Source organism: Pyrgilauda ruficollis, unplaced genomic scaffold (assembly GCF_017590135.1).
Source record: "Pyrgilauda ruficollis isolate IOZ18807 unplaced genomic scaffold, ASM1759013v1 scaffold75, whole genome shotgun sequence".
NCBI lineage: Eukaryota > Metazoa > Chordata > Aves > Passeriformes > Passeridae > Pyrgilauda > Pyrgilauda ruficollis.
Window position 1 is genome coordinate 448,176 of NW_024529377.1, and position 16,015 is coordinate 464,190.

The window sequence follows — 16,015 nt, forward strand, 5'->3', positions numbered from 1 at the left end:
CTGTACCTCAGGGCTGAGTAGCAGGTCAGGGTCACCTCTCTGGACCTGATGACGATGTTCTTCATAATGCACCCAAGGATGTCACTGGCCTTCTTGGCCACCAGGGCACTGCTGGCTCATTGTCAACTGGTGGTCAACTGCTTGTTATCCACCAGGACCCACCAGCTCCCTCTCAGAGAGGGAACCTGCTTCCCAGCAGGTCACCCCCAGGCTGTGCTGGTACCTGGGGTTGTTCCTCCCCAGCTGCAGAACCCTGCACTTGCCTTTGCTGAATTTCAGAAGGTTCCTCTGTGCCCATCCCTCCAGGCTGTTGAGATCCTTCTGAAGGGCTGCTCAGCCCTCCTTTGTGTTGTCACTGAAATTGCTGAGGAAGCCTCTGTCCCTTCATCCAAGTCGTTGATGGAAAAATTAAACAAGGCTGGGCCCACTATTGGTGGGAGACACCACGAGTGACAGGCCTCTAACTAGAGTCTGTGCCACTGATTATGACTCCGGAATCTACTGTTTAGCTGGCTCTCAATCCACCTCCCTGTCCACTCATCCAGTCCACTCTCCCTGAGCTTGCCCATGAGGATGTTTTAAGAGACAGTGCTGGAAGCCTTTCTGAAGACAACATCCACTGCTCATCCATCCAACAGGTAGCTGTTTCTTCACAGCCAGCAATCAGGTTGGTCAAGCATGATTTACCTTTAGTGAATCCACACTGACTACTCCTGATCACCTTTTCATCCTCTCTGTGGATAAAGATGGCTACAGAATTCATTGCTCTATCACCTTCCAGGGACTAAGGTGAGGCTGAGTAGTCAGTAGTTCCCTCTGGGTCTCCCTTCCTGCCCTTTCTGAATACCATTTAAGCTGGACTGGCAATGGAAATGATAACTCATTAAAATAATTACAGCTTACTAAAGTTTTTTTTCCATCTTCAACTGGTAGTTGAACTGATAGCAATGGGTAGCTAGTAGCTACCTGGCTGTCAGTTATTGCCCTTAATAACTGGAAAGAAACTGTTCCCCCTTGTTTTTCAACAATTTATTAAGAGTAACTTTACACAGATTTTACTTCACAGTTACAGATGCCATGTAGGAGTTCAGACCTTTTTTCACCATTACGGCCTAATGATGCAAACAATTCCCCCCCAGCCACAAGATCTTGGAAATTTCAGCTGCACCAGCATCCAGGCTCAGGCAGTCAACTCAGTCACAACTTAAAGCATCAGTACAGTTCAGCATTTAAGATCTTGCTCATGGTCCACAGAGAACAAGCCTCAGCAAAGTTATTTCTGAGAAATACACAAGATAAAATGCCATTTTTAATTGACTTATTAAAAGTCTTAAGCAGACTGAAGGCACATGCAAGTTACAATCTCAGACACGCATTTCAGGTGTGGCAAGTAGATTTTCTTGCAGTGGCACTAAGTCCACTGCACCAAAAGAGCTGCCTGCCTTGTCTCCTGACCTACTTTACAGGCAGCAGTCTTCCAGCTCGGTGCTGGAACAGACTGGCTCATGTGACAGCCAGACCATCTGTTTAAGATACCAAAAGAGTACACCACTATGCTAGAAGACACCAGAACAACAGTTTCCACATAAATCTAGGAACTGAGGTCTTCCAGATAGGCATGTCCATAGCAAACCTTTGTTCTTTATTCTCTGCCCCTCCCGACATTAATTACAGGGACATGCTTCCTGAGGCACCGATAATAGGAGGAGGACCCCATACAATCGCAATAAGAGAACTTTGTTACCAAAGTGGTTATCCCTTCCTATCCATGAATGAGCTCAGAAAGCATTCACATACTTGGGTAAGTTTAAGGCATTCCAGCACGGGCAGCTCTGAGGATTCCTCACCATCAAGCATAACTTTTTCCACCATGGCTGACAAGTTACTCCTTCTGAAATCCATCTGAAGAACCAAGTTCCTCTATGTATACTCTGAATATGTTTCCAATACTCTATCTCATTATGTATGAAGCAATCCTATTGAAAAGATTATGAAAGCTGTGCAACACTGAATTCAACCTCAAAGTATATACCCCTCCCTCCATTAAGTTGAAGTAAGAACCACAAAGTAATAATACTGTTGTACAGTAGAAGCTATGTTTAGCTTTACCAGGAGAGACTGAAAAAGTAATGGTACTAAAATAGTTATGCTGATTCAAGTGTTTGGTCCAACTTGCTAGCTATCCTTCATCTTGTTCAAAAAAGAAGTGAACTGCCAATTCCAGAAACTCGCTGTAGTTGTTTAATAGAGACCACTGAGTTTTACAACAGTACTACAGCACCTAAGGTGGAAAATACCATGAAAGTACCCTTTCCCATTTCTAAACGTGAAGGCAACTGTAAGAAAGAGCACCTTCATTAAAGACCTAAATGATGGAACAGGTACATCCTCAGCAAGTGGACTGAGAGTACACAACTGTATAGAATCCTTGATCAGATGTCTGTGCTGTCATTCAGGAAAACCTCAAGAGGCTGGAGAAATGGGCTGTGGAATAGCTCAAAAAATTCGATATGAGGAAACGCAAAGTCCTGCACCTACCAGGAGCAACCCCATGCAGCAGTGTGTGCTGGAGGCTGATTGACTGAAAAGCAGTTTGGACAGGGAATGAAAAAAAAACCCATAGACAGTGATGGAAAAATTTACCAAGAACCAGCAACATGCCTCCACGCAAAGAAGGCAAACAGCCTAGAGAAAATAATGCTCAGGGAATCTTATCAATAAGGATAAATATTTGATGGAACCATATACAGAAGGAAGTAACAGACTCTTTTTAGTGAAAATTGAAATACTGGAAGTTTCACTTAAACATGAGGAAGACATTTTACTTTGTGGGTGACTGGACGCAGCAACAGGATGCCCAGAGAGCTATTCAAAAAACAACTTCATAGCATCCTGGGCAGCCTGGCCTATATGAGCCAAAAGGTTGGACAAGACAGTATGCAGAATTGACTTCTAGCCTCAACTTCCCTGTGACTGTCATTTTTGAATTCTGTAGATAGGAACAGAGATCAACCCATCCATACTGACACTGTTTCCCAAGTTCACCAACTTCAATTTGACTTTCTACAGTCTGCAAGTCTCTTCCACAACTGAGAATTTACCTCCAGCTTCCTTTAAGAACAATACATGGTGCCGGTCTAAGTTCTCATGTAGTCAGAGAATGAAGAAGTTTTAGAAGCTCATGCAGATCTATTTTAAGTTTTCAGATTATACTGCAAACTGGTTTCATCTGTAGGTGGGTAAAGTTAAGAGCAATAATTACAAAATAGCAACTAAGGAGGCTGGAAGTAGAGCTTCAAACTCCCAGTATATTTTTTGGAATTGGAGAGGTGCCAGGCTCCCTTTTGGAGTAAGTGCTATGTGACAGCACTCCAGCAAACGCCAAGTATATTTGATCAGGTACTAATAAGAAGTCTAGGAATTCACTAGGGTGGTAACTTGGAAGCAGAAGAGCATGCAAACAATAGTTTTCAGTTAGTAACCAGAAGTTTGCACTAGGAGTTTTAAAGCCCATCTCCATGAACTAGCAAATTCAAGGTATGCATTCACTGCAAGCCTGGTATTCCACATCAGCTCTGGTATCTGCTTGATATAGTGCCTGTAAAGCAGCCTTGAAGCTCTCATCAGCTGTATAGAGTTAACTGAGGCAAAAACGAGGTAGGCAGAGCTTCCAAGAATAAAAGCTGAGAAAGTTTCAGGTAGCTGGCCCCAAGTACAGTAACAGCAGTCAGAAATGTCTGAAAAAGGACAAGGGAGCCTGAGTCCTAGGACAGGTGGGATACGAAATGTTTTGGAGTTCTTGGCAAGAAACCAGTGATGTGAATCATCACAGCTCAGACAGCTGTCAGTCTCAAGGCAGGCCACAGCAAGAATAGCCAACACCACCATGTTAGGAAGATACTCTTATGCAATTCTAGAGGGACCACAGCGAGATGACAGTGGAACTAAGCCATACAGAACACTTCCTTTCTAACTTTGCACAGCCTGGCACTTCCAAACCTTAGCAGCAGCCTACTAAATCTGCACAGCCTCAGAGGGGTTGAATCCGAGTCTTATTGCAGCAAAACATCTTCTTCTCACCTCTGCCCTAATCTCAGTAACCTATTAATACTGCCTTTTCTCCTTATTGTCAAAGCACTTGTCCTGGTGCGCAAAGCAGATCTGCTATCGAAAGTAACAAACTTGAGCACTGGAGTCAAGTAGTCATGTGCAAGCAGAACTTCCTTCTTTTTTAAGAAGGGCAGAGAGAAATCCACACACTTCCTCATGTCTTGCCCTCCTCAGCAGTGGATCTGCTCTGAAAACAAGATCTCATTTAGCTTATATGTGTTCCAAAAGCTAAACCAGCAAGGTCTCAGTTTTACAACTAATTCTACAACTAACCCTGCCATGCAACTTGAGGAACTGTTTTCTTCTGCATGTTTCTCCTCTCACCTGATGTTAAAAAACCCCAACCGAATAAAAGGAAAAAGACCCAAAACACAAGAAACATGGTAGCACTCAGGTTCAACTTACGCTGTCTCCTTATCTGAAAGCTAGCAAGGGTGAAGGGAGAATAAACTCAAAGACACTCACGGTGCTCAGGCATCAAGACAGTATTTTAGGCAATTAGATTTCAGGGGAACAGAAAGATCTTTACAGAAACACATGGCCCATATATAAATGCTTTAGAAACAAGAATCTACAACTCAAGTGTTTCATGTCTCCTGCAGCATGACTGTAAAAGTCAAGAACTTGGCTAAAATGTCCTTTTCATCTAAGAGATAAGATGCTGTCAAAAGTCAAGGCGTCCTGGTTTCTAAAACTACCGTCCATTACAAGTCAGGATAAAGACACCACAGTTCTGCAGCCCTCTTCCTAAGATTCAGAAAACTTGAGACTAGTCTACTTAGATGGTCTCAGTAAACAGCACAAAAAATTTTCCTTCCCCTTCCAATTACCTACTGCTCTAGTAGCATTAGCCACTTCTTGAACAGCAACCTAAGGTTTATGAGATATTAAAGAAAGTTACACAGGATCTGAAATACTACATTATTCGCACATTTGAATCAAAATCCAAAAGGAGACACAGAGGCAGATGTTCCTGTCCCCCAGGTTTTTCTGACTCAGGATAAAGTGATGTTCTTTCTCAATGGATCAAAAAAAAAAGAGTAAGAAAAACATGCTTCAAAGAATACAAAGCAGTGATGGCAGAGGCTCAACCACTTCTATGCTATACATCAGTGGCAATAAAAATTGAAGCACTTTATGGGCAGAAAACCCCCCTTTACTCCCTTTGCTTTCTCCACTCAGAGGATTTCAGTCTTGGTACTTGTAGCTTGCAGCAGATATTAGAAAGTATTTGCTCAGAGAAAACATGAGGAGCCCAGAAAAAGCAAATTATACACTTCATAGTGATGGGACAGCTATTTTCACTAGCCCTCTTCCCAAAGCGATATCCTAGTACATGTCTGAATATGGACAGAATCTGACTCAAAGACACTTTGAAGCAGGAGACTTGGAACAAAATTTCTGCAGTACCAATCTCCACCAGATTCTCCCAAAAGACCAGATAGAAGATTAGAACAGCTCCTACTCAAGTATCAATAAATAACTAATGCAGAGCTTTAAGCCTAAGTCAGACCTAAATGCTGACCGCCCTTCGTTACTCAGCTATTGGAAGTTACTCAGCACTATTAGTTGATTAATGAGCCAGTGTCTCAAAAGATAAATAATCCATCATGAGAGATTAAGATTTTTAAGATTAACACTGGAAGGGTCCAAGGCCAGGCTGGATGAAACTCTGAGCAATCTGATGTAGTGAGGTGCCCCTGTCCACAGCACAGAGGTTGGACTAGATCATCTTTGAGCTCCCTTCCAACCCAAACCATTCCATGATTCTAAGACTGAGACATACTAACCACCCAAAAAGTGGTTTTACCTGTTTACCTCCACTTACCCTCCCTCCCTCTGTAGACTACTTAATACTCAGGGCAGGCATTGCCTTAAAGCTAGTAACACCTGTTTATTGAATTTTTTTTCCTGAGATGGGAAAGAAGTTACTACATTTTTTCTTGCCAGTGTGTGAAATACTAAGCTGAAGAAGGGACATCCCATACAGAGCAAAGCTGTTGATCTCCATCCATCAAGAGGATAAGACATATGGCTTTTTCTGCTAATTCAGCCAGAAGGAAAAAAATCATATTCTCTTCCTACTGGATATGCTTTTACTCTGCAAGGAGCATAGTCTAGTGTCATTTCCAGGTCAAGCACGGAACTGCACTCAAGTCTAAAGTCATCACTTACCACAGCCACTTTTGTTCTGCCTTTTAGAGTATTTCTATGCTGCCAAGTGCCTACAACTGAATGGTACTACATACAGGGAACAGGAAGGTGGATTTTATTTCTATTGCTGATGGAAAAACTGGGCAAGAACTTTCCCACTTATGAGAAGTTAGCTGACCACAGCCTAAAGCTAGAGTTATTTCTGCCCCCAGGTTGTCAAGAATACACTGATACACTTCTCAAAACCTCAAAGAAGTAAAGCAGAGAGAAGCTTGCTTGCACTCCAAAAGCAAAGAAGTTCTTTAATACAACTGAGAAAAGACACTACAGGGTGTAAGGTACTCCTCATAACTGCTTCTCACCAGCTATACAGCAGTGTGGACGGACCGTGCCAACAGCTGCAGCTTCTCAGCTGCAAGATCTGTGAAGGTAGCTGCCAATTTCTATTGCTACAGGTTTGCCAGACAACAACCTAGTGAGATGATTAAACCATCTATCACAGACAAAAACCTCCACAATTTCTACCCCTGCCTTAGTCACATCCCCTTTTCTCCACAAGTCATCAACTGACTGATTTGTTAGATGAAGGCCTAAGTTCTTGAAGAGAAGATAAACCTTGCTTCTCACAAAAGCAACAGTGGGCAAATGTTCAAGAAGAGGACTCCTTACATGGGCGGAAAGAAGCGCTGAATCCCTACATCACAGCTGCACACAGCAGATGGTGAAATATGGAAGAGGCCAGGCTACCTTGACTCACTCCCCTATAGCATGGGAGTGTATTGGGCCAGATACTGCTGACAGCCTCAAGGCTTTTGCAGCCTAAGGGATCCATCCTACTCAGAAGCAGGTCCATATTCCCCAGGACAACAGCCACAGAAAAAGCACTTCTTGACACCAGCAACTCAGTAATAATACCTGGTATGCACGAACTAGCTGTGCCAGAACTGCATTTAAACCCATATCACACCTTGCAGTTCTTGCTCCCAGAAAATCCTACCTTAAAAATTTCAGGAAGACTTGTCCACAGGGATACTAAGTCCTTGCAAGAGCAGCTAATGTATTGGCAGCGCTGTACTACCAGTACCGAATTATTACCACGAGGAAGGCACTTCACAGAGTTTGCTAGTGTCCTGTGAACATATACCAGAGCCAGGGAAAGGAAAACAAACATAGATACTCCTGCAGAACACTGTGTCTGTATTAGTGCAGAGAAGAAGCGAGCAGGAGTTCAGCCTGGAAAGGACAGTCACAAACAAGCTGATGATAAGGAAACCATGCCAGCTCCAAGCCTTCCGCGTGAGCACTACAGGAAGGAGACAGCAAAGGAGCTGCAGCAATGCCTGAAAAACTTACACCTATCTGCAGACATGAGCCACAGGAGTTACAGTAAATAAAATCCTGCCTCTCGCAACCCTCCTGCGACAGCGCGATTACCAGTGTCCCAGACGGTCCCTCGCAGCAAGGGACACGGTATGTTCTCCCCCCGGAGCCGCTCTGTGCTCTTGCAATTGATGTCAGCAGCGCCCAGGGCTTTATCCCACGACGAGACGAAGCCGGGAAAAGGGATGTGTCAGGGAAACACACATACACAGTCCTTCTTCCCGCCCTCCTTCAACACCAGAGGCCCCCTCAAATGCCACAATCCCTTCCCCCGGGCCATACCTTGTCGGCGATGCTGCGGGGCAGCAGCAGGTCGGGGCTGGGGGTGAGCGCCGGCCCCATCTCCTCGCTGCTGGACGTGGCCAGAGGATGCGGCATCTCCCGCAGCGACTTGGGCCCGGAGGACGGGAGGGGCTTAGGGGCGCTGGCCGCGCCGCCCGACATCGCGCCGGGGCTGGGCAGCGACCGAGGCAAGGCAGGAGGGAGCGGAGGCCGCGCCGCCTCGGCGAGAAGCTGCGGGGCCGCGGCCGGACCCTGCCCGCCACCGCCGCGACACGAGGAGGCGCAGGAGGCGGCGGCTGCGGCGACGACGGAGGAGGAGGAGCGAGCGCAGCATCCGCCTGCGCCGCCGCCCGCCCCCTTCCAAAGCGACATCCGCGCCCCCTGCCGCCCCGCCCCGCCCGGCCCGCACGGCGGCGGGCACCGGCTCTGCCCGCGGCCGCCACCCGGCGCAGCGGGGCGGGCCGAGGCGGAGAGGCGGCCCGGGCCGGCATCAAGATACGCGGAGCCCCGGGCGAGCTCGGGCAGGCAGCGGATCTGATGGAGCCCCAGGTGGGCCGGGCCAGCCGAGCCGGGCCGAGCCGGGGGAGGCACCGCGCCACCGAGCAGCCCCGACGGTGACCCCGGACTGCGGCGGGGTCACCGCACGCTGTCGAACAGCGGGTTAAGTGTCAGAAAAGCAATCATACTCCTCGACTTTTCAAGGCTCGCCGACCTCAAACTACGCTCAAGTTGGAAGGGAAGTTTGTAAATGGGGCGTGTTGCGGTGCAGGACCGACCCCAGCCGGGCTGAGGAGGGACAAGGCCCGGCCTCCGGGACTCCCTCACGGTGAGAGTGCACCGGATACACTGAGAGGTGTCTTGCCCGCAAGGCATGCATAGAAACATCCTTTCACTGATGCCATGTGTCTACTTTTGTCGCAGAGATCTCACGCTGAGAGATCTCCCATCGTTGTAGAATGCTTGATCCTGCTGAAATGAGCTGAAAGATACATCAAGACCTCTAGAAGCAATCCATGCAAATCCATCAGACAGCATGTAATCCATTACAAAAATTCAGTGATCTATCCACATTTAACAGCGTGGGAAAAGTGTTCATGTTGGTAGAGTAACCAATAAATAGGACATAAATCATAGTCCTAGTCTAAGATCTTTCCTGAGCAGGAAAAGAAGCTAAATCTGATGGATAAATTACTTTTTCCCAGATAATTTGCTCAGCACTAATTAGACACCATAGAGTAACATGCCACTGGGGAAAGTGATGAAGCACTGTAAGACTGTCACGATCCCTTCAAGCTACAGATAGATACATGAAGATAAACATACAGGTATATGACCAGGTAAGACTTGGATGCTGTAAATATTTCACTTGTATTTAACTTTCCTGGGGAGTAGACACCACTGAAATCAACAGGGCAGCACTAATACCTACAGCTGAGCTACCAAGTTTTACAGGTGTCACTGCCAGATGCCATACACCAGGACAAGCACGAAAGCACAACACTACGGACTCTTACTACAAAAAGAAGAAAAAAAAATCAATCCTTACTATAAATAACTACTTGATATTATTTAATGTTTGAACTCCAGCAGACATCAAAAGTCCAAACCTAGTGCCAGGCCCCAGTGAGAAAGTGGCTGTGAAATATTCCTTGTTCATTACACTTCAGAAACAACAACCTACTTATCTGTCAGAAAAAGGAAGCAATACACATTAGTCAGCTTAGATACATGCATCCCAACTTTCTTTTAGACTATCTAAATCTTAAGTGGAAACTATTGTGATAAAGCAGCAGGCAGGTTTGTGTATCTGCCACACTTTCATGAATTGGTTCCCTTCAGTTTTGTGACAGTCTGTATCTCAAAGGTTTATGACTTACTGAGAGCTCTTTTTCTCTTTTCCTTATGCCATGTCACCCAGCTGTGTTTCCAACTCAATCCTTTTCCAAAGGAGGCCTGGTCAGGGACACCAACACCTCCTGACGCTTGGAAACCTGGGGCCATTGTAGCCCTGTGCAAGTACAAATGACCTTCTGCTCATTAAACCTTGGCTTAGTGGGCAGTGAGCTGAGCATAAGGTGGAAGCATTCTTGGAGCAAGGAAGACTGGTGGTATCCAGGTTGCCTAAAGAGCAGGCAGTACAAGCAGCAGATTGAGGGCAGGATTTATCAGACTCTGCTTGGCACTCACTAGACCTCATCAGAAATCCTGTGTTCAATTGTGGAACCTTTATACAAGATGCTGACAAACTGGACAAAGTTCAGAGGAGGGCACTGAGATGGTTGGTGGCAATCTGCAAGCAGCAACTGCAGGGCTGAGGCTTTTTGGGCCTGAAGCAGATAGCTTCAAGGGCAGTTAATTGCATCCTCCAACATCCCACAGGGAAGGGGCGGAAAAGATGGAAGTGGGCTTACCAGAGGAGACCATAGGAGGAGGGCAAGAGGCAAAAGATCAACTGAAACAGGAAATTCCTGATGGATGTTAGGAACACCAAGTTCAAGTCAAGAGTCAGAGCAGGTTGCAGAGAGAGGTTGTGCAGTCCACCCTTGGAGATTCTCAAGACAATCTGGTGCGATCTCACGTCTGACCCTCCTTCAAGTAAGAGATTGGACCAGAGACCTCCCTACATCCCTTCCAGCCTGAATGACTCAGTGCTGCTACAGAAGTCATTATGTTCAATTTCTAAGGTTCATAAGGTGACCTCTCAATTAGCCTGTATACAAGGGTGAAGTTCCACGCTCCAGAGATTCACTTGTCTAGTTTCCTGTGATAGGGCAGTATATGCCTCTTTTTTATTAATTACAATTGTCTGTGTTACCTGTTTCTGCTATTTGATCATTTCATCGGACATAGAATACTTGGAAACATTTTCAAATAACTAACTGAATTAGTATATGCAAAATGCAGGAATATTTGTGCACCTGTGAATGCAAGTAAGCTGAAGTCTGGTTAGAAACTAAGTTCAGAAGACATTAGTGGAAGAGCTGTTATGCAAGAAAATTACAAACTTGCTGGTTATTATGGTGATATTCCTAAATTCTCTACATGCAAGTTATGATAAATTTCAGAATTCCAACACCATAGCATGCTATAAAGTCAAGCTGGCTAACTTGACACTAAGTCAACACTTAAATGTAATTTATGATAATAACATGCTTAAAAAAAAACAAACCAAAAAAATGGACAGGGTAAGTAATCTAGCCTTAACTGTCTTAATGACTAATGACAGATGTCTCTCATCCTCTGATTTTGGTGAGTACCAAATATGCAAAGATCTGTACAGACAGCAATCTAGGTATAACAGTGATACATATCTGAGGTAGCAAATGCAAACTATGATACTGAGAAACAAGACAACCAAGTTGGATGGAGCTCTGAGTGACCTGGTCTAGTGGGAGGTTCCCTGCCTATGACAAAGGGGGTGGAACTAGATGATTTTTTAGGTCCCTTCCAATCCAAACCATTCTATGTTCTATTGGAAGAGTTCAAAAATCATAAATCATACCTTAAAATGTATTAAAGATTACTTTAAATGTGTAATCTTAAAAATCTGTACAACTGTTTGGCCTTTGCTGTGTCTTCTGCAAGTTTGTATCACAGACAATGGTGGGTTTTTAGCTGCTTTTTCAGCTATAAGGGAAACCCATTTCTATTTTTTAACATGGAAGATGAGCATATTATGTAGTTGATTTCAAAAACTAGAATTTCAAAAAGAAGACAGAACACTGAATGTGAAATTAGAGTTAGGAACAAATTCTTGTACTGTGATTAGAAGTAGTCACACAATATGAACAGGGGCCATAAAGAACTCCAAACCTATTGTGCATGAAATTAAACAGAAAAAAATAGATATAGCAGTCTTCTTGTAGGAATTGTTTCCTACACACAAACAGGAACCTCTAAATGTGTCAGTATGTGGTCATCTGGCTCCAACAGCAGGCTCAAGAGGCACTACCAAAACCTGAGGAAGGAAAGTGTGTATTTTTATAATACCAGCAGTGAAATAAACAAATCTCTTAATTCTGCTAGGAAATGATGAGTGATTAAAAACATAGGTTTTGTATCCTTCTCCACTGTGGTGGTTTATTTTATAAATTATTTATAATATTTTCCTTGATGTTTATACTGGTAATTTTCTTTTTGTTAAACATCAACCAAGCTAAAACCATTCAGCACATGAAACATGCAACCAGAATAAAATACACAGTGAAAACCAAAATCAGGCTGAAAAGAGACTGCTATTCAATGCCCACATCTTAACCCAAGATAACTTGAAAAAACTGGCATGCTCTCCTAGCAAAATCATAGCTATTTATTATGTTTATATCATTTCAGCTCAGAAGCAGGATGAAACAGACAGGTGTAACACTAACTGGGCAAGAAGACAAATGGTCAATTTGGGGACCAAGAATCTCACCAATTCAAGAAAAATGTCACCAGTTTTACATGTTTTTTCCTGAAAAAATAGTTCTGTTACTGTATCACTGAAATCAAAGTCCTGCAGGCGACCTCTTAGGATTGTTTACAAGGATAAACCAGGAGAGGAATGATCCGCAGATGATGTACAGGAAAACCTATTTACAAATTTAAGGATAGCGCCTATCTTGCACTGCTGTTCTGGAGTGCCAGTTACTCCAGTAATACCACCCAGGATGTTTTTATAATGGCAGATGGCTTTTCAAGTGCTCAGTGTGAGCCTGAGGACTCTCAGTTATCTCTTAACATTCTTTTTGTAATGCATTTTTATCTTTTTGTCCAGATGAGACATAAAATGGCAAAAGGGTTTACAATGACTATCAGAAGGCTAAGTTCACATTGTATTTATTTACTAGACCAGACATGTAAAGCACACCTGCTTTTCATCAAGTATTCTATTTAAAGACGAAATGCTAGGATTCTCAATAGCATACTCCAGACAGTACAAACAATAAGGTAGGCTTGAGGCCACAGAGATACTGGCAGGCTTGGCTGGTTTGACAGGTCAAGGGCACTAAATTTTTTTTCCCTGCTGTCAACAGCTTCTCCTCAACTGCTTTGTCTTTTCCCCATGTGGTCTACCTTGGCAAAGATAACATATGTGGCTGCACACAGGCACACAGGAAACTGCTACAGAACACCACCATTCCAGAAGATATAAAAAAACCCCAAAAAATCCAGCTATCTTTTCAAAAAGGGTCCTTCCTTCCATATGCTACTAGATCTTCATATCTTGTGTACAGCAGAGATTGGAGAGGGCAGGCTTTTGACTCCATCATGTTAAATCCTACGCACGTGCTCAGTGACTCTAGAGAGAAGACCAGTTTCAAGTCATGAGCACACAACACCTGTGCATTCATGTACACATGTAAGATAATGCATAAGCTTTTCAAAAGCCTTCAAAGCTGTCAAGTTTTATGGGGGTGCCATAAACAGGATTGTGGGAACAAAGGACACTAGTGATATATAGCGGAAGTCTGTGCTAAATGGCTATAAAATGAAAAATCAAAAATCCAGCCAGGGAGAAAGACTGTAACTGTGGATACAGTACCTTTACACAACTGGCTATGGAAACCCCAATCAATCCAAAATGTTTAAATACTCTTCAAGATGTATTTTGTTTGTTTGAAGAGTTTTTTTTTGTGACACACACAATAAATAAAGGGAGTGTTTAGGACTGTATGTCTGATTAGCAGTGCCATATGGAAATAAAAACAGCATTCTGGAAGATCTTGGTTCAACCCAAGGAGACATCATGCACATACTATTTTCACTTAGGGGGAAAAAGAACCCAAAATGTTAATCACTATTCTACCTCAGCCTATAGTGATTAGAACTGCCCATGGTCATTCTGAAATCACAGATTCACTAGGCTGAAAGAGACCGTCAAGACCACTGAGATCATCGAGTCCAACCCATGCCCTATACCTCAACTAGACCATGGCCACATGGGTGCCACATCCAGTCTTTTTTTAAACACATCCTGGGATGGTAACTCCACCACCTCCCCAGGCAGGCCCTTCCAGTACTTTACCACTCTTTTCGTAAAGAACCTTTTCCTAATATCCAACCTATATTTCCCTTTCGGCCTCTCTAATTTTTTTCCTACATGCCCTAGCAACCCCCTTGAATACTTCCTGAGGGACCTGACCCTCCTTCCAAAGATGATACATCCTTTTTATTCCTAAGTTCCTTCAAAACCTCCTTGCCCATCCAGGCTGGGCGTTTACCTCATCAACACATCTTACAGCACACAGGAACAGTGTCTTCCTGTGCCCTCAGTATCTCTCTTTTGAAGCACACCCACCTTTCCTGGACTCCTTTGCTTTTAAAGGCTGCTTCCCAAGGAACTCTCTAAGTCTCCTGAATGAGGGCCAAAGTATGCCCTCAGAAGTCTAATGTAAAAGTTTTATTGATGTTCCTCCTCATTTCACCAAATATCGAGAACTCATAATTTCATGATCACTCTGCCCCAAGTGGACTCCAATCACTACATTTCCCACCTCTATTTGAAAACAGCAGCTCTAAAATAGCCCCTCCCCTGGTGGGCTCACTCACCAGCTGTGACAAAAGTTGTCCTCCACACACTCTAAGAACTTCCTGGACTGTCGCTGTTGTGCTGTATTAAGTTCCCAGCAGATGTCTGGTAGGTTAAAGTCACCTACAAGAACAAGGGCTGATAATCCTGAAACATTCTCTTACCTGCTTATAGAATAAGCTGTCCACCTCTTCATCCTGGTTGGGTATATGATATCAGACTCCCAGTAGGATATCAGCCTTGTTTGCCTTCTTAATTCTTACCCACAGGTATTCAGCTTCATTGTCAGCTTCATTAGTTTCAATAACCATGGCATCAAAAGCCTCCCTAATATAAAGGGCCACCCCTCCACCTCTTCTCCCTTTCTTCTGAAGAGCTTGAGCCATCCAGTGCAGTGCTCCAGCTATGTGAGTCATCCCACCACATTTCCATGTTGCAATTTATATTCATTCAGAACTACACTCAATTTAACACAGCTTTTGTTTATATAATGGGATACAAAGCTCCCCCTACTCCAAGATGATGAGAACAGCCAGCCTGAAAACCAGCATTTAATGCCTGAAGGAAGAGCATGGCAAGATTTGTGAGGCAGTGTTCAAGAACGGCCTTCTTATAAAGTGAAGATTTTGTAATGGGTTTCCAAAAGACATGCTATAAATGCTTTATTTGACTTTTTTATTTGCTTATGCTGAACAAAAAAGAAGAGTTTCAGGCAAAAGTATTCTGACACACTGGAGATTAGACACCATTCCTTTAAGGGGTTACACTTCTTCCTGTTTCTACAACCCAAGGAGAAATGAATTGATAACATATGGATGTGAAACTCCTCCCCCAAAGCCAACGGATCATTTGACTTGAGGCATGATCATGTTTTTGTAGAGATGCTCGAAGATACTGCTATGATCAACATTCACCACACTCGTACAGAAATGTAGAATTAATGAGTCCCAGCTTTTATTCACCTGAGTTTCCTGACTCTTCCTCCTTGTCTTGCTGCTTCTTCCTTCTCTACCTTCCTTTCTTGATCCCCAAACAAGGACCACTGTCCCCTAATTAATTCTTCTTGCCACGGTTAGCTGTGTAAAGAGGAGCACAGCAGGTAGGCCTGTCTGCCTCAAACTGCATCTTTTCAGAATCACTTACATCCTCAGTCCTGGAATGACATCACAGAGAATTGCACCAGGTACGATTATTAGTTTGGATGCTGTGCTGCTCTTCACTCACCCTGCTCCTCAGCAGTTAATGACTGCAAGCGAGGTGTTTAGATAAAATGGTCTGCAAATTACCCAAGGGATAATTAAAAGGAAAAAATTAGCACATATTACATTTCTAAAGGCAGAATGAGAAATAACAAAATGAAACAAAACAAAAAGCAATACCAAAACAGAATCAGGAGGGCAGGTGATCAGTCAGCTGTTCATGCACAGAGAACAGTTGACAAAAATACATGTGGGAATGGCAGTAATGTTTGCTTCCCACAGTATAAATCAACAGGGCTTTAAAACAAACAGAAAACTCCCCGAGATTGTCTGCTGGTTTGGGTACAGGCACACACACACACACACACGCACACACACT

The 16,015-nt window shown here is 43.9% G+C and overlaps 1 protein-coding gene across 2 annotated transcripts in view; it reads right to left on the reverse strand.

Annotated features, from left to right (window-relative positions):
* The window catches only part of SNX30 (sorting nexin family member 30), a 46,411-nt gene extending 38,188 nt beyond the window's left edge, over window positions 1-8,223 (reverse strand). The window contains exons 1-2 of one of the 2 annotated variants that reach the window (XM_041486342.1): window positions 7,927-8,223; window positions 7,618-7,794 (exon numbers count right to left, since the gene is read on the reverse strand). In XM_041486342.1, the coding sequence (XP_041342276.1) occupies window positions 7,618-7,794; window positions 7,927-8,088 (339 nt within the window). In that variant the 5' untranslated portion in view covers window positions 8,089-8,223. The remainder of the gene's footprint in view (window positions 1-7,617; window positions 7,795-7,926) is intronic. The other variant, XM_041486343.1, reaches the window with a different exon arrangement.
* Between the last annotated feature and the right edge of the window lie 7,792 nt (window positions 8,224-16,015).